This window comes from Lynx rufus, unplaced genomic scaffold, assembly GCF_022079265.1.
Source record: "Lynx rufus isolate CCGP_SWC_20201006 ecotype Redwood Valley unplaced genomic scaffold, mLynRuf1.p SCAF_2, whole genome shotgun sequence".
In the NCBI taxonomy this organism is placed as follows: Eukaryota; Metazoa; Chordata; class Mammalia; order Carnivora; family Felidae; genus Lynx; species Lynx rufus.
The window spans coordinates 38,247,793-38,267,595 of record NW_025814834.1 but is presented as its reverse complement, the minus strand read 5'-3'; the positions used below and the strand labels follow the sequence as shown (position 1 = coordinate 38,267,595).

At 41.2% G+C, this 19,803-nt stretch overlaps 1 protein-coding gene across 2 annotated transcripts in view; it reads right to left on the bottom strand.

Moving 5' to 3' along the window:
* ANKRD44 (ankyrin repeat domain 44) overlaps nt 1-19,803 on the bottom strand; it is a 325,289-nt gene that overhangs the window by 205,464 nt on the left and 100,022 nt on the right. For both annotated transcript variants that reach the window (XM_047083714.1, XM_047083715.1), the window contains exon 2: nt 2,092-2,175. In XM_047083714.1, coding sequence (XP_046939670.1) covers nt 2,092-2,175 — 84 coding nt within the window. The remainder of the gene's footprint in view (nt 1-2,091; nt 2,176-19,803) is intronic.

Sequence of the window (19,803 nt, the reverse complement as noted above, 5' to 3'; positions counted from 1 at the left end):
TCCCTTGTGGTTCAGTGTGGCATGGGACTGAGTTCTGGTCAATGGGCTGTGTGCTCAAGTGATTATGCCACTTCCAAGATCACCCATAAGAATCGTCCTGTGCTTTGCCTCCATGCTCTTTTTTCCCTTCTGACTGGCTGGACTGAAGATGAATCCCTTGGGTGACCTTGGAAGCTATGTGTTGATACCTAGGATCCTCTGTGGAAAAGAGCCACCTCTCTGATCTGTTCATAAGAGAACTAAACTTCTCTCATATCTGAGCAATTATATATTTAGAAGTCTATGTGTTACAGCAGTTAACCTATCTAATTCAGTAACACAATTAGGTTACAACTGAAGTTAAGCCTTCTTAACCTTTAACAGCCAGCAAGTGTTTGCCACTTTCCGAAGGAGAAATAAAGGCCATTCAGAGGGCAGTGCAACCTTTCTTGGTATGAACAGAAGCTTGGTTTGCTCATAATCATCAGGAAAAGATAGTAACTAACCTTGCCTTGGGCTTGCCTGGGCTTGGGCCAGAGCCACAAAATAAGCTAGGCAAATTCCGGTGATGTCAGAACACTGGACAGTCAGCTTGCTGGCCTCGGCTCCTCTCAGAAGGATGGGTCATGCCCCATAGGCTCTGGACAAATGCCTGACTGCCTTCTCAAGTAGTTTGGCCCTGGCCTCATCGGTGCTTACCTTGCAAAATGTCATAAAACATTGCCCTGTTGTTTTCAGTGCCAGCTGGGGAGAAGCTGCCAGCAGCTTTTTCAGAAAGCCACACCAATCTGCACTGCCACAGAACAAGGGCTGTACCAAATGACTCTCCCAAATGAAGCATTCAGCCGACCGGACAGAGATTCGACCTCAGACATAATTCATTTCCCTGTAGCAAAGCTCTTCTTCTGCAGATGTGTTTGACTCTTTCTGTCGTTTCCACCTAACGCTAGAGACTTCAAAGAGAGCCCCTCTCCCTGATGGACTACAGCACTGAGGTAATTGACTTACATTAAGAGAATTAGTGGCATGGACTGCATGTAATTGCTTGTTCAATCTAGGTCTAGGAAACTATTACAAGGGTAAATCATTGACTAACTCTTTTCACTTTTCTTCATTGAAGCTTTGTTTATTTCAGGAACTTCCAGATCCAACCGTTCTGAATCTTCTGGGGGCCACAGACCCCTTTACAAATACTATGAAATGTCTTTACTCTTTCACAGAAAAAAATACACGTCCATAAGCGCACACATGTATTACATATGATTTCAGGGTACCCGATTTACCCACTGGTCCCAGGTTCATGGACCCTCTAGTGCAGAGGTCAGCATACTTCCCCTCTGAACAGCCAGATAGTAAATATCTTTGACCTTCTGGGCCACGTACAGTCTCTGTCATCAATTACTACCCAACTCTGCTGCTACAGTGTGAAAGCCGTCATGGCTGTGCCCCAAGAGAACTTGATTTATAGACATGGAAATCTGAATATCATATAATCTTCGTGTGTCACAAATAATTGTTCTTCTTTTCATTTCTTCCCCCAGCCATTTAAAAAATGAAAACCATTCTTAGCTGGTAGCCTGTACAAAAATAGGTGATGAACCATAGTTTGTCAATCCCTGTGGCAGAGCATGGGTTCTGGATGTAAAAATATGTCTTTATTTTTACTAACTTCCGATGGAAATTTCACATTTCCTTCCATTGTGAATGTAGGAAGCAATTCTCAGTAGTGTCAACAGTAACTGTGACTTGGTCACCAGCAGAAACCACAGGTATGTTCCTACCACATTAGAGTGGTCACAGACAACACAAAATATTGAGCACGCTCCTCACTATTCTTCAGTTATGCTCATTATTAGATCTTCCATTGTATCTTGCTATTTAAATGTACTGACAGAGAAGCACATATATTATTCTATCACAGATTTGATATTGAATATTTTGATAACTGTATTTGCATATGACTGACTTCCATTCTAACCATATATATTTTATTTTGTGGACTTAAAAAGAGAATTCTGAGCAGCAGCCCAGAGCTCTCACCAGATACCAAAGAGGTCCATAGTACAGAAAGGTTAAGAGGGCCTGAGCAGGCAAAACCATAGCATCTCTTACCAGAGCATTCACATCTTCGGTTTTGTGGATGAGCATCCGTATCTCCTCTGGATCACCACTGAAGATTGCTTGGACCAGGGGTGGCTGTAAACACAGGAGAATTTGAATTAGAACTATACTTAAACACATTTAACTGCATTCAGATGCAGATGGCTATAAGAGGCGTTCCCCAAAAGTTGATTCAACAATAATCAACTGGCAGACAAAGATGAATATGGCTCAGACTCACCCACGCTAGAAGTCTGGTGGGGGAGATAGCTGCATAGAGAAATAACTATAATGCAATTTGAAAGCCATAACAGATAGTCACATCCAACCTGGGGCTATGAGTATGACATGAAAATCACCCATAATTGCAGACGTCCTTGAAACACACTTAAATTTCCCAGCAAGGAAATTACCAAATCTGCAGTTTTGAGCATACAGTCCCCTATAGTTCCCGACCTCTCATTAGACAACGTACCCTGGTTACCCTCAGACAATTCCATTTCTAGAGGATGTTAATGGCCATGTTTCTGGCCTCGTGAACACTTCTTTTCAATGTTTGAAAAGCCTTTGAAATCATTCTCAAACGCTTCCCAGAGCTTAGCCAACACTAAAGGCACTGAGTGTTTCAGATGTGATTATATCCCTACTACCTGTTCAAAGTAAGTGGTATAATGGTGGGGTGGGGATCATGAAGGGGGATATTACCAAGCACTTATTATTGAACTCACCCACATTAAACAAGACCTGACACAGAGAAAAGGGATTTATAAAGAGTGATGAAAACAGAACTGAAAGAGAAACTTGCTCTGCTTGGAGGGCAGGTAGGGTGAAGAGAAGAGTATATCTAGAAAAGCCTCATGGAAGGCACTATAATGAACGAGCATGAGTTTGCAAACCGGGAAGGAAAGACATTCCAGGCACAGGGATCAGGGTGTGCAAAGGTGTGCACGTGCAAAGAACCTGATATCTCAGAAATGCTGCCATCAATCTGGTGACCAGAGAGTGGGTAAAAGAAGAAAAGTGGTGTGCTCTGGGGTTGATGTTGGGCTCGCCCCACGTGAAAAAGAATCCTGTTCAAAGCCAGCTCCACCACTTGCCAGCCATGTGCTGAGCCCACATCCCGTGTGTAACCTGGGGGTGAGCATGATCTTTGCTGTCCAAGCCCTCATAGGATTGCTATTAGGAACAAATGAGATAATACATGGAAAACCCTCTGTAACCATACTACCCTACACGAATAACAGATGTTCTTACTAATAAATGCTTGGGGCACCTGGGTAGCTCAGTTGGTTAAGCATGTGACTCTTGATGTAGGCTCAGTGATGATCTCACGGTTCGTGAGATGGAGCCTCTCATTGGATCCTGCGATGACAGCAGGAAGCCTGCTTGAGATTCTCTCTCTCTCTCTCTCTCTCTCTCTCTCTCTCTCTGCTTCTCCCTTTCTCTCTCTCAAAATAAATAAATATTTTTAAACAAGAAATGCTTAACAACGCTACTGTAGAATATCTGACCATTATTTTTAAACTTTAAAAACTTTGGCAATTACATATTCTCTCTCTCTCTCTCTCTCTCTCTCTCTCTCTCTCTGTCTCTCTCTGTCTCTCTCTCTCTCTCTCTCTCACACACACACACACACACACACACACACACACCTTTCGGAAATACTTTACAGTAGTTCATGTCAGCAATAAGATGACAGCAGTTCCCCAGATGTGTCTGACCATAAGAGTTATCTGAGATGCTTGTTAAAACAATATTCCAAGATCCCTTCCTTGGAGATTCTGACTTAGTCTATCTGGGGTGGAAACATGTGAATCTACTTTTAATAAAATGCTCACTTAACTCTTAGAACACTGGCCTAAGGTAAAATCATCAGCATCATCTGCCTCAACGTCTCCCTGTGCTATCTAAATGAGAATCCCAGTCCTCATTACCCCTATAAATTTTCTTTTCTCTTTTGCTACCCTCCTGTTGCCTTTCTTACAGGTTCCGGTGGTGTTTTGTGTTATTGGGGGGAGGCAATAATATAAGTATTATCAGTAGAATATAGTAAGACTCCTTGAGGAAACACTATATTTAAAAAAATTTTTTAATGTTTATTTTTTGAGAGAGAGAGAGACAGAGTGTGAGCGGGGGAGGGGCAGACAGAGAGGGAGACACAGAATCTGAAGCAGGCTTCAAGCGCTGAGCTGTCAGCACAAAGCCCAATGCAGGACTCTAACCCACGAACCTTAAAGTCATGACCTGAGCCAAAGTCTGATGCTTAACTAACTGAGCCACCCAGGCTCCCCAAAAGAAACACTATATTTAAAATGTCAAGTTACAGATAAGTATTTCAATATGCCAGGAATTTTTCCACAGTTTTTCCCCTGCTATAAAAGTATCCAGCAAGTGGACAGATAGATGTATCCTTCTTTTGTCCCAAATACCCTCAATTCCACCTTCTTGCTAAGGTAAATGATTCAAAGATAGTTTCTTAAATTGCCGACAATTAAGTAACTGGAAAGAAGTCTTGAAAAGAAAGCAAGTTTTCTACCAGTTTGGTGTTAGCTGGTTGATCTGCCCAAAGACAAGGAGATCCATCCACTTGCTTGCTGACCACTGTTAACCAAGTCTCCAGCTCAGTTGCCCCACGGCAAGGACCCTATTTCATATAAAACAGTCAGACACAAACTCAGGATTTCAACAACAATGCTAAATCTTGTTTATCTGTTCTATAATTCTCTGCTGTGCTCATAGTCAAATGCTTGTGTGCACTTTTCTGTCTTTTTGAACCTGAAGAGAAAACAAATAAGAAACCTAACAGCCATATGACTTAGATGACAAGCAGGGGCAGAGTCTGACAAGACTTTAGTGTTAAATCAACAGTGATCAATTAACAGGTTAGAACCAACCCATCCCCATAAACTATCTATCACTGGTCACTTCAAGGAAACAGCTAGTTAAGCAAAGCCTCAGGTCACTCATGAGAGCCAGGAATGCACATAGGTTTTGTGTTGTTTCAGTGCTCACACTTCTCAAAAAAGACAAGAGCTCCAAGCTAGGGCAGGAATCCCAAGGAAAGCCTCCCTGACAAAGCTGCCAGACAAGGATGCCAGCACAGTCCTTCAGCAGGGAGCTCCCCAAACACCTCCAGGACCAGTCACTGAGGCTGTTTTGAAGGGTGTCATCAATGCACAGAATTCCCAGCAGAGAATGGCGTGTACACCCGCCCTACACCTCTGGGCCTGGCTCTGCTAAAAGCTGCTTTACAGAGTATTGTCAATGCACAGAATTTCTAGCATCCATTCGAAAGAAGCAACTCTTCCAGTGCTGCAGTCACATGTATACATACATATACACACATGTACATGCATACATTCGCACATATCCATACATAGCATATCTACACTGATGCATGTATATACAGAGATACGTGTTGATTCACATACAAATCCCTCACACTGCCTGTGGAAGGGAAAAGTTCCTGTTCCCCAAAGCCCAGAGTCTTGCTGGATGGACATCTCTAGCCCCAGTGGGGCCATATCCACTGTGACATCACTGTCTTCACAACTGGGAATCTGAGCATCATGTGATTCCAAATCAGAACTTCATAGGTACATGCTGTGTTAGTCAGAAGCTGTGTGTTTGCTTAGATGTAATTCTTGAACTAAATTACTGTGGTTCTTGAGCAAATAGCATTGAAAAAAACAAAAACATTATGAGCGTGTGTGTGTGTGTGTGTGTGTTTCTCCAGCCTCTCAAATAAGGCATGCCCGGAGAGCACTCTGGCATTCCTTTTTGTTGGGATTTTTAATCCAATCCTGCTGTTTTATTTTTCCCTAGGTAAACACTTACCCTGAGAATATTTGGAAAAAATACACATCTAAATACTATCTCCATTACATGATCTTAAGAAAGGGGGAATACCCTAAATATTTTTGCTCATAAGTATCAAGTATTTATACTCTATTGACCAGTAATTTGGCAATCACTATATCTGTTGTAGTGTTACCCTTGACCTTGATAAGACTTAAGCAAAGTCTCACCTGCAAAAGGACAGAGTCCTAAGCCTTGGTATGTATTAGTATTTCTTTCGGACAATTCATACACTTCAACACTAGCATATACAAAATATTAGTGCTCTGTGTGCATTAGGGTGCGAAGCTGAATAAATATAAACTCATAATAAGGGTCAAACTTGGGAAAAACAAATAGTGGCAGGAAAAAAGGGGATTCTGATGCCATGAAACCATTAGCTATCATAACCTAAAAAAAATTAAATGCTTTTTTTAAAAATATTTATTTGTTTTGAAAGGGAACGTGTGAGCGGGGGAGGGGCAGAGAGAGAGAGACGGAGACAGAGAATCCCAAGCAGTCTCCATGCTGTCATCACAGACCCCAATGCTGGGCTCGATCCCATGACCCATGAGATCATGACCTAAGCTGAAATCAAGAGTCAGACACTTAACCAACTGAACTACCCAGGTGCCCCCAAAAAACAAAATTCTTGAGAGGTATGCAATAAGTTCAGTGTCAATTACTAAAATTTCCTCAGCATGTGTAGCAAGTGTATACTGAAGGTGATTTGTCATGTGCTGTGGATACTGGCACAGTACCACACATAGATTCAGAAGGCAGAAGCATACCTCCTGGGCCTACTTTACCAATGGCGCAAGTGGGATTCAATATTCAGATGGGACCTGTCCTTGTCTTCTAACATCCCCAACTATCAGCACCCTACCACTACGACCAGAAGTGTAGACAGCTGCCATCTAGAAATGACCATCTGCCAGGCTGATGACATTGGACCCCTCTAAGACAGAAGTCAGAGCAGAAAGATCCCTTGGATTTAGCAGCCATTTAAAATCATGCAGCTTACCTTGCCAACACTAGGAACTGAAAATTCATCATAAAAAGCTACTATCTCTACCCACATCCCCTATCAGCCCATCCAATGCAATATTTTTTATTTTATTGTCAGCCTTCAAAAATAAATTGGGAAAATATTTGATTTCCAAAAATAAGACGCTACATCAAAAGTGTATTGATAACAGTATTTCCAAACTTTGAAGTAGAGTTACAATTCCACTAGGGGGAGCAAGATGGTAATTTGTTACCTGGGAGATAACAGTAACTGTTCAGGTTGTGCAATTAAGACAAGGTAGCTGGAAGATCCACTTTGTCAAGACCTAAGAGAACTCAAGCTTCCGAGAGACAGAGAGAGAGAGAGAGAGAGAGCTCAGTAAAGAGTAAACACATATGCTACGCACATACCAAAACAAAAAACAAAAAAAGCTTTCCTACTGATCCCTGAGGGTCCAGGTTTAGGAAATCATAATGCAATCTAAAACTCAGGAGTTAAAGTATCATTTTCATCACTTAAAAACTCAATTCAACTATTCTTCAATTCCACTTTTAAAAAGTACTACTAGAAGTATCAGACAAGCAATTAAAGAGTAAAGCCCATCGTGGGTTTTATGAAGAGAGTGTAGCTGCTTTAGAGTACCTGCTCCGTCTTGTAACGAGATTGTAGGTCCCCCCTCCCAAATCCCTAATGAAACCACCAATTGGATTTTTGCTAAAACCCTGTATAGTGTACTCCACATTCCCTTTGTTGGAGCTGCATGTTCTTTACTAATGAATTGGCTTTGGAAGATATGCAGGGTGATAGAAGCTGTCACGTAGCATCTGTGTAACTACTGTCAATGGTAAGAAGTCTAAGAAGATGCTCCAGCACTTTGATACAAATTCCTGGCATACTGCTTGTCTTTTTTTGGTTAGACTGGGTAATGAACGATTCCACATTTGAAAGAAAACATCTTACATTCTAATCAGGAGTGGATGTGGGGAATTAATCAATAGCCAAGAAGAAAAACAATGATATTCTTAAACATCTGTCCATACTTGAGTATTCTGAGTACAGTATGTCATTAAAGCAAGATAGGAGCATGTTATTAGTGGCTATTAGCTGATGCAGCAATAATCTAGCCATATGAAACCATCAACTTATATGAACATGCTGAAACACTTCATTAGGTAACAACTGGTTTTTCTATGAGGCAGTGCTTGCATTTTTACAAAAGGATAATAAAAATTTGTTCGAGTCACTAGATTTAATGGACAAAACTTGTTAGCTCTATTCATGTGGGTCCTGCTGTGTGATCTGCTGAAAGGATGCCATTAAGTGCTTCCTGAATATAGATCACTCCTTATTTGGGAAGAAGTTCACTCTATCACAGAAAAATAATGATGATCATAAAGTCAAAATCTGTTTCCCTTAGGAACTGTACAAAACATACTGAGTCCCCATAAACATTTTTTTAAAAGCAGGACTTCATATCTGAAAACGTCTCCTACAGGCTATGCTACAGAGTAAATGCCTATAATATTTCCAATTACCTATAATTATTATTAAAAACAAAAAGGACAAAATTCTAAGTATCAGTAATAACCTCTATGTAGCTATTTATTTACTCTATACTTACCAGAGAAGAACAATTACATTTAGTCAGAAAATGAAGAAATTATCTAACCTCTTCCAAAGTGAAAACAGTAATAGGTATGGACTATGGGGTAGCTATTCAAGGACCAATTACTCAGTCTTTAAAACATTCATCCTTTGTTGTACCTTCCTTTCCTGACATCCTCCATGGCTATTTCTCTACCCTTTAATACTGCTGATTAGCACCTTCACCAGAGGATAGTTCACCCAAGGAAAAAAGAAACCCAGGCATGTGAACTTTGCTACCAGTTAGTCGCAAAAGATTAAGTAAAAGGAAGTGATGAAACAACGTACCAGTTAAATTGAAATCTGGAGGCGATGTTGATTTTACAGACCTGAGATCTCACTCTCTTTTTCTTCCACAGTAGGGAGATTAACATATGATATCATATTGACTTGGAATTAAATCCTAGCCATAATTTCCTCATTAATAAAATGGGGTTACCATAGCCATTTCATAAGACGTGTTTGAGAAATGGCCTAATATATGTAGACACGTAGTGTGCAGTCAGTTAAAATAGTGATTAGTGTTGCCATTGAATTGACAAGCTCAAAAACATTCATAGACAAGTATATTTATGTTCATCCTACAAAAGGAAAAATAAGGGATCTAAAGAGATTTCCCAAAAAATACAGAGCAAGTAAATCAAGTTAGGATCATAAGCCATTCATACTACCTCTAGAGTAGATAGGCCCATCATACTGGGAGAGAAGCTTTTACAAGCCGGAGAGCAAAAATCAAGCTGAGCCTAACTTGGTCTTTGTTACACTGGGCAACCTCAAAAAATGTTGCACAACTTCTCTGTACTCCAAGGTCTGATCTATTGTGCCAAAATAATAGCAACTCACCTTAAAAAAACATCATCCCCCTTTGACTAATCAAAGGGTGCCACATGTTCATACCCATTGGATGGGACATGAAATCATAATTTCACTATTTAAGGTTACAGTTATACTTTTCCTTTACGATCTCCTGATGGTCATAAAGAGACTGATTCCCTGGTTGGAGCTCTCGGTGGGGGGCAGGGGGTGGAATGATTTACCTGGTAGTCGCAAAGTTGAGACTAGAATTTAGTTTTCCTGATTCTCCAGGATCATCACTTTCTCTCACATGTCATTTTAATAGAATACAATAGAATACAATATAGTATAATGAATATATAATAAATATATGTAATTCAGGATTCAAAATTCAGCCTTAGTTTCAGGGTACTTCCCATGGAGAATTATTATATACTTCATGGCTCACTAAGGAAAGATGTCACTATATATATACATATATATATATATATATATATATATATACATATATACACACACACACACACACACACATATCGTTTCTATATATGTGTGTATATCTATACTCTGTATGCATGTACATAGTGACTATATATGTGTATATATTTCTAGATATAGTTACTCTCAACAAACTAACAATAAAACAATCTTGCCAAAAGATGCAAAACAAAGAGGTACAATATATTTTAAAGCAGGGGCTCAGTGCAAGTTTGAGTTAGGAACACAGAGAAGGTAGGTGTTAACCTAGATTTTGAAGAATTAACAAAGGAGTAATCCTTCTTCATGTTGAGGAATAGCCAATGAAGAGGTTAGAAAAGTAAATAACTGGGGTGCCTGGGTGGCTCAGTCGGTTGGGTGTCCAACTTGAGCTCAGGTCATAATCTCACAGCTAGTGAGTTCGAGCCCCGCGTCGGGCTCTGTGCTGACAGCTCAGAGCCCGGAGCCTGCTTCAGATTCTGTGTCTCCCTCTCTCTCTCTCTCTAACCTCCTCCACTCATGCTCTGTCTCTCTCTGTCTCAAAAATAAATATTAAAAAAAATGTTTAAAAAATTAAGTAAATTGGGGCGCCTGGGTGGCTCAGTTGGTTGAGCGTCCGACTTCAGCTCAGGTCACGATCTCGCGGTCCATGAGTTTGAGCCCCGTGTCGGGCTCTGGGTTGATGGCTCAGAGCCTGGAGCCTGCTTCTGATTCTGTGTCTCCCTCTCTCTCTGCCCCTCCCCCGTTCATGCTCTGTCTCTCTCTGTCTCAAAAATAAATAAACATTTAAAAAAATGTTTAAAAAGTTAAGTAAATTGGGGCGCCTGGGTGGCTCAGTCGGTTGAGCATCCGACTTCAGCTCAGGTCACGATCTCGCGATCTCGCGGTCCGTGAGTTCTAGCCCCGCGTCGGGCTCTGGGCTGATGGCTCAGAGCCTGGAGCCTGCTTCTGATTCTGTGTCTCCCTCTCTCTCTGCCCCTCCCCCGTTCACGCTCTGTCTCTCTCTGTCTCAAAAATAAATAAACGTTAAAAAAAATTTTTTTTTAAGTTAAGTAAATAACTGGGTGGGGGGAGCGTCGTGCCAGCAGAAGGAGTTTTAACCCAACCTTGAGGGGAAACAGGAACTAGGGTCTTGAGCAAGAGAACAGCACAGAGTTTTTGCAAACATTTAATCTATCCATTACATGCACCAGGCATGGGAGAAAAGAAGGGAGCCAGAGAACCCAGTCAGAAGACTATTGCCACAATCTAAGGCATCACAGGAAAGAACTTTCCAATCGTCCTATGTCTCCCTCTCTGCTACTTACAGGGCCGTGGTGGAAACAACAGATACTGTTGTCAGTTCTTTGATGCCGCTCTATTCCTGGATGCGGGTTTGGCTCAGCATCTTGGCCACTTTCCTTCACTCTTTATACATAGCCCAAATCTGCTGCCCCTGAGACACTAATGTTTCCAGGTGAAATTGAGGTTACTTCCTTCAGTTCCTGGAACACTTCCATTTTTCCCCACAGAACCTCTGCTGAAGTCAGTTCTGTTTTGTCAGACTTGTCACTTGATCCCTGAATTTAAATCACAGCATTTCAAAAATAGGCCACTTCCATAAAGAGAAAAGCAAAACAAAACAAGGCAGGCATATTTTGCCAAATGCCATATTTTTATTGGGATTTGCTGCCAACCACCCACATCTTTTTTCAGTCTGTCTAACTTTCAAACAACTTGAGATCAAATCAAAACTTTAGCTAAGTTAATTTAATTGGTGTTCGGGAGTTAACTTTTAAAGAAAGTTAATTTAAACAAGAGCACAATGGATCCGAGAGGTTAGTTAACAGAAAATACTTAGATGAGTGTAATTTTAGTAAAATAAAAAGAACAGCAATATCTTTCTACAACAGTTTCCTGTTTTGAAAAATTGTTACAGAGGTTTTGTTTCCTATCTTAGTTTTGGTTACATTCTTTGTATAACTCTATTTTCTAGCATATTGAATTCAGACGGTTTCAAAAATGAAGGGTGATTTGACAACGTTAATCAGTATAAGCTGTTTTAGTGATCTCTGTGGAAAAAAATTATACAGCCAGATGATTTTCAGGGTAATAAGTGTATTGAGTGTAATTTCTTTGTTCAGATACAGAAAGTGGTTCTCTGTTTAGAATGGATCATACAACATTACTTTTTATTAATATCTGGTATGCATCTCCCTTATCATAATTAGGGCAATGATAAAATAGGATTCCCAAAGAAAAAATATGATAGAAGATGATTTATAACTACAGTAATATTTTCTCATGATCTAGAGTAATAATTTTTGAGGAATATTAGAAATTGGGAAGCTAAGCAAAGCAACTTAAAAGTAACAACGACAAGCAGTGCCTGGGTGGCTCCGCTGGTTACGTGTCAGCCTCTTGAACTCTGCTCAGGTTGTGATCTCGTGGTTCGTGAGATCAAGCCCCGTGTCAGGCTCTGCATTGAGTGTGGAGCCTGCTTGGGATTCTCTCTCTCTGTCCCTTCCCCCGCTCATGCTCTCTCTCTCTCTCAAAATAAATAAATAGGGGCGCCTGGGTGGCGCAGTCGGTTAAGCGTCCGACTTCAGCCAGGTCACGATCTCGCGGTCCGTGAGTTCGAGCCCCGCGTCAGGCTCTGGGCTGATGGCTCAGAGCCTGGAGCCTGCTTCCGATTCTGTGTCTCCCTCTCTCTCTGCCCCTCCCCCGTTCATGCTCTGTCTCTCTCTGTCCCAAAAATAAATAAACGTTGAAAAAAAAAATTTAAAAAAAAATAATAATAAATAAATAAATAAATAAATAAAGGCTTAAAAAAAATAACAGCAAAATCAATGCATAGAAATAAAAGGCACTCACCAGGAAGGTGGCAATTTCTTGAGAAATTAAGAGGGATAGAATGACCATATATGAGGTATAGAGATTAACTCAATCACATGAAGTCATTCATGATTCGGGCAAACTCCAAATTGGGTTTGTCTAAAATTTGTTAGAACCGGGATTCTTTCAAAGGCCACTTTTTGCCCAGTTAAGTCATTCTAAAGTTCATAAGAACTTCCCCTTAAGGATTCCCCTTAAACTTTCTCCTTCCTCTCCTTAGTTTTTTGTCTTTGAATTCCTTATGCGTTCCTTAGAAAGGGAGAAAACTGTCATACTCCACTGCCTCACCCCAGGGAGCCAGGTGAGAAATTAGGGAAATGTGTGAAACTGGGTCACCTTCCTGGCCCTGCCTATTCAAACCACTTGCAAATCTAAGGCACGGTGTTGACCAGCACCTCTATTAGTCTCTGCCTGAGATGACTGGAGGGTTCCCTTCTGCCCACAAGACCAGGAAAGTCTCACAAGGAATGCAAATCTATTAGGTATTCTGCCCATTTCCCCATCCAATGTCCTGGCAAGGGAAGGGCATTCAGTAACAGATATCAAACGGAAATGATAAGGCAGCAGGAAGAGAGGAGTCCAAAAGGCTGAAAAACATTAGATAATATAAAATGGGAAATTTTGCAAAAAAAAAAAAAAAAAAAGGACAGTCACATCACACTTCCTTGCAAAAACACCAACCCAGTTCATTTTCCCTTTATTTCTCTACACAGCACCCTGCCATCAAGACATAAAAGTTATGGTTTTTTTTTTAATTAATCTGGTATATTTCAGGCAACAACCACATTCAACTCAATCCAATAAATATAGATTAAACCAGAGGCCTGCATGGCTCAGTCAGTTAAGTGTCTGACTCTTGGTTTCGGCTCAGGTCATGATCTCATGATCTGTGGGATCAAGTCCCATATGGGGCTCTGCACTGGCAGTGCATAGCCTGCTTGGGATTCTTTCCCTCCCTCCCTCTCTGTCTCCCACCCCCACTTATGCTATCTCTGTCTCTCTCAGAATAAAGTTTTTAAATTTGTTTTAATGTTTTGATTTATTTTTGAGACAGAGAGAGACAGAGCATGAGCAGAGGAGGGGCAGAGACAGAGGGATACACAGAATCCGAAGCAAGCTCCAGGCTCTGAGCTGTCAGCACAGAGACCAACGTGGGGCTTGAACTCATGGACTGTGAGATCATGACCTAAGCCGAAGTCAGATGCTTAACTGACTGAACCACCCAGGAGCCCCATAAATAAACTTTTTAAAAAAAAGATTGATTAAACCTCAGAAATCTACTGAGCTTAAGAAATTTAGACACTGAGATGTTATAGTCAGTCTTCCCTTGAAAGAGTTACTGAGATGTAGAATGAAATATATGAGTATATAACTTGGATGTAAGGGAAACAGCATAGAAGTACATGAAGAAGGGAGAGTGACCACATCTGGTGTCCTGAAAGATGCAGCCTTTGAAATGAATATTGAACCTTATAAAGGATTTAAATAGGAAGAAATAGAATGGGAAGTGAGTGCTCCTGCCTCAGAGGAATGTGAGCAGATGCGGGAAGACCAAACATGCACAGGGACAGTTTCATTTGGCTGCAGCATGAGAGAAGGGAGGTGAACTGAACAGTAGACAATGATCATATTACAGAAGGCTTTGAATGCCAGGCTAAGAAATTGAGACTCTCTTCTCTAGCACTGGGGAGCCATGCATGGTTTTTGAGCAGGAGAGTGACCTAAATGGTACGCTTCAGAACAATCTGTGGAAATAATGGCCTGCGTGATGAACTGGAATTAAAAACTAGAGTGATACAATAAGTTAGGTGACTTTAACAACAGTCTAGATGGGAGGTCCTGGGGATGGAGTGCCCCTCCATTGTGAGAGAAGCATTCTGCTGGTGGCCAAGATGCAGATCTAGAAAGTCAATGAACTATGCCCACCCTGAATGCAGCAAGAGCTAGCCCACTCAGGCATGGCTGTCTACATTCAGAAAGACTCTCACCAGCTTCCTCTGTGGGAGGCAGGGAGCCGCCCCAACCATCAGCCAAGGAGCACCGGAAGTTCTGCAGCATTTACTTTTTTTTTTACTTTTCCACTTGTGCAAGGCCCTCCCATTGCTTACTCGGTTCAGTTCTGCCCTGGGACAGGAAGCTCCCAGGGAGCAAACGTCAGTTAGCATCCTGCATCTGAACAACCTGCCACTTCTCTCCCCACCCCACCACAGAAACCATAACATCAGGGCTTTCAGATTGGGTGCTACCTTTATAGTCTAGGTTTTGGTAAAAAGAAAACTTATCTTCATGTCATGAGCTGAAAACAGACAAAACTTAATCCACGTTATCTTTATTTCCCAATTCTAAAATTTAGTCAAGAAGATAAAACTCTTTTCTTTTTTCAATCATACAAAGTTTGAAAAACAGAAAGAAGTATTAGGGAAAGGGACTTTCTAATGCACGAAAACCTCTACCCATTTTCTTTCTCTTATGTTTGCAGGGTTTTAATCTTAAAAGTTGTCCCATTGCAACAATACAAAAACAAGGTAAAGAAAAAACTTAGTAACCTCTCCTAATGTTAGCAGCCTAATGTGTATCCTTCCACATCTTATGTTCCTGCTGATATATAAAAATACAAGTATAGATGTAGGAGGTTACAATGTTATCACAAAAGTACGATTTACTCTTTCTTGCTATTTGTAAAATAATAATATATTGAGGCCATCCCCCAGGTCAGTAGTTATAGGATTAACACATTTCTTTCAATAGCTATATCATATTCCATATCATGGATATGTCACAATGTATTTTATTGTTCCCCTTTGGATGAACATTCAGGTTGTTTCTAGTTTGTGCTGCAACAAACTAGCTTCTGTCAGTGTCTATCCTCACCAGTGCATTTCACAGAAAAGTGCTACCAGAGCTGAAGGCGTTTTCTGAATACCTACTATATGCTGTTTTTATAAAATATACAATAGAAATGTGTGACATAGTCCCTTCCTCAGAGCATGCCAAATATAGCTGGGGACATAAGCCTAACCCACACAAAACAATTAAACTGTGCAAGACAGGACCGAACCGTGTTCCATACACTTTACGCAAACGGATGCCAAGTTTTCCTTCCACATGGTGACAGACTGGAGAGATAGCTCGGAGGTCTTTTAGCCTTAACATTCTAGGGGCTTTCTTGGATTCAGGAAAGGGGGAAACAAGAAGAGCTAAGAAGTCAGTGGTCTGTGTGTGTTCAAGTCTGGCAGGACTTGCACAAGGCCAGAAAATGGTTTAGATCCATGGAGAAAAAAAAATTGTATTTTGGAGTGACAAATGAGCCATCTTTACGACTTTAGACACATATATGCTTGGAGAATGACAATAAGCAGTTCCTTCTCCAAGTCATTGCAATTCCAAACAGCCTCTCTGATATTCTTCCCACCCCCACCCAGCCTCCACTTAAAGACATAGAAGAATCCAAAGCTTAACTGCCACAAAGCATTATACTAATGCAGATTTAAAATGCATTACTTCCAGCCAGGAAAAACTTAAAAATACTCCCCAAATTTCTTCCCCCCCCCCCCGTCCTTCCCATGCCCAACCTACCCCTGCTAACACACACACACACACACACCCCACACTTTTTCTGTGCCCTTTAAACAACAGCAGTCATTTATAGTGTTCCTGTCCATCTGGAAAATAACACGAATAACATGGAATAAAGTAATAATAAAGTCTGAGTGATTTAATTCAACCAAAACCTGAGCTTTTTGGAGAATCAAAAACTCTGTTAAAAAGGTTGGTATTGATAAACTAGCCACTACAGCATTGGTCTTTCACTCTCCCTTGCAATGCTATGTTTGCAACTTACCAAGTCCATTTAAATATAAACCATGTTTAATGACATGTTTTACATTTCATCATACTGGAAATAGGATTTGAGAGCTCACTGTTTATGCCAGATATGTGTTATGCCTCAATAATGTATATAAGTAGCTCTATGAGAAAGTTCTGAAAATGAATTACACATAAGAAATTAGGCATGTGTTTTTTATCTCAAAGATTTGAGATTTAAAAGTTGTATGTAATTTTTAGGGGCGCCTGGGTGGCTCGTCGGTTGAGCATTGGGCTCCTGATTTCGGCTCAGGTCATGATTTCACAGTCCAGGCTGGAGCTTGCTTGAGATTCTCTCTGTCTCTTTGTCTCTGTCTCTGTCTCTGTCTCTCTCTTCCTCTGCTCCTCCCTGCTCATGCTCACTCGCACGCTGCCTCAAAAGAAAAAATTATTTTAAAAAAAGTTGTAGGTAATTTTCAATCAAAGTTGGCACCACAAGGAAGTCTATGATTCTCTTTTTTTTCCCACCAAACTTTATTCGGAAAAAAGCCACTGATGGGTCCAGGTGATGGTAAGCTCACTCGGAGAGAAAAGCAAGGCCATCAAGCATGGTTCATGTCTAAAATTAGCTTTCAGGGGCGCCTGGGTGGCGCAGTCGGTTAAGCGTCCGACTTCAACCAGGTCACGATCTCGCAGTCCGTGAGTTCGAGCCCCGCGTCAGGCTCTGGGCTGATGGCTCAGAGCCTGGAGCCTGTTTCCGATTCTGTGTCTCCCTTTCTCTCTGCCCCTCCCCCGTTCATGCTCTGTCTCTCTCTGTCCCAAAAATAAATAAACGTTGGAAAAAAAAAAAATTTAAAAAAAAAAAATAAAATTAGCTTTCAGTGTATTTTCTAAACTTTAGGAAAACAAGATTTATTCCCAGGATGTTAACTTGAATGCCAAGTTCAAACACATAATCTTGATAGTCTTATTGCAGAAAATAAGGGCTTTTAATAAGGAGAAGGAATAACTGACTTTCAGTAAAACCTAATTTACTATGTGTTTTTATTTAGCAGTAGGAAAAAAAAAAAAAAAAGATAAAAGCCCTTGACCTCTGCTGTACCATTCCAACCACAAAGGTGACTGAGGTCTGAGATCGGGTCCAGAGTCGTGAGGCCTCCTTGTGACCTGACTGAGCATAACTGATGTGCCTCCTTTCTTGGTGTCTCCACGCTCCATTCTCCGCACCAGCCTCCTCGCGACATCAGCTCTAAATGGTATGGAGACTCCACTAGTGTCTTTGCAGGTCAAGTCTAGATTTGGGAATCGGCAACATGCACCGAACATCAAAGCACTTAGCAACTGTTACCCAGTCAACACACAACATTCCAGCAGTTTAAAATGCACAATAAGATCATGGTTCCTTTGAGATCATAGTCCCATTGTCCTAAGTAAGGGGGATTTTTGGCTGCCTTTCCTCCTCCCAGGGCTAGAATTGGGGGCTCGGCCAAAGGCAGTAAAACCAGGGTCTCGTGGGACAGAAGCAGCCTGCCTGGACGTGTTGAGACCTGTTCTCTCTTCTAGAGTGCTCTAAATACAGTTGGCATGTGCAACCACATTTCTCCTCTTGAATCATGAACAATCTAAAATGTCAAAAGGAGGCCAATGGGGGAAGTGGAGAGAAATAATCTGAGGAGTCAGAGACCTGGGTTTACACTAGCCTTGGTGAGTTGGTATTAGATAGCTATGGCAAATAACAAAGTTAGCAGAAACCTGTTGCCTCACCAGAAAAGATGAGTTCAAAACTACCAACTCCCTGAGGACGAGAAGGGGAAGACCAGATTTTTTGAGGAAAAAAGCCCACCGATGATTTTGACGCAGTAAGTTAGAGATGGCAATCCCAGCACACAAGCACTTGAAAAGGCTTTCCAGGCAACTGAGTATGCTCCTCAAACATGCCATACCGAATGTGGTCCTGCATATCAACACTAGAAACATTACACTTTGACCCTATAATCTCACTTCAAGGAAGCTATCCTACAGAAATAACTAGGTATACAGACAACTCTTATAGAGAGGTATTCATAGCAACAATATTTATGATAGTACAAATCAGAAAGGAACCAATGTCAAAGTTAAGTACATTACTAAATAAGTTATAATACATGAATCCACAAAAGCTATAAAAGGGCCGACAGGTACATGAAAGATGTTCAATGTCATTAGTCATTAGAGAAATGCAAATCAAAACCATGAAGATATTTCATGTTCATGGATTAGAAGTCATACTGTCAAAATGTCCACATTACAAAGCAGTCTATAGTTTCGATGCAACCCCTATCAAAATACCAAAACCACAATGAGATGCCGCTTCAGACACACTAGGACAGCTAACATGAAACAAAACAAAGACTAGGTGTTGGCGAGAACACGGAGAAATTAGAACATTACTGATGACAGCGTCAAGTGGTGTAGCCACTGCGGAAATGGTTTGGCATTTCCTCCCTTAGTCAAACGTGGAATGACCCAAGATTCCAGTCCTAGGTGAACACGCAGAAGAATCGAAAATGAGTGTTCAAACGTAGAACACAAATCTTCATAGCAGCATTATTCCAGCAGCCAAAAGGTACAAGTAACCCAAATGTCCATCAGCTGATGGATAAATAAATGTGGCATAAACATGTAAGGAACACTATTCAGCCAAGAAAAGGACTGACGTCTAGTGGCACACGTGACAACACAGATGAAACTTAAAAACATTATGCTACATGAAAGGAGCCACCGAAGTCACAAAGAGGCCATGCATCATATGGCTCCATTTATGTGCAATATTCAGGTTAAGCAAATTCATCAAGACAGTAAAGAGATTAGTGGTTACCGGGGATTGAAAGGGGGGGGATGGGGAGTGAGTGGGGTTTCCTTTTGGGGTGATGAAAATGTTCTGGAAGTTAGGTTGTGGTGACGGCTGCACAACCTCATAAGTGTACTAAACGCCACCAAACTATGCACTTTACAATGGTTAAAATGGTAAATTTCATGTTGATTATTTTACCAAAATTTTTTAAAGTTACAATCATAAAGCGGAATATTTTAGTTATTAAAATTGATCTTTTGGGGCGCCTGGGTGGCGCAGTCGGTTAAGCGTCCGACTTCAGCCAGGTCACGATCTCACGGTCTGTGAGTTCGAGCCCCGCGTCAGGCTCTGGGCTGATGGCTCGGAGCCTGGAGCCTGTTTCCGATTCTGTGTCTCCCTCTCTCTCTGCCCCTCCCCCCGTTCATGCTCTGTCTCTGTCTGTCCCAAAAAT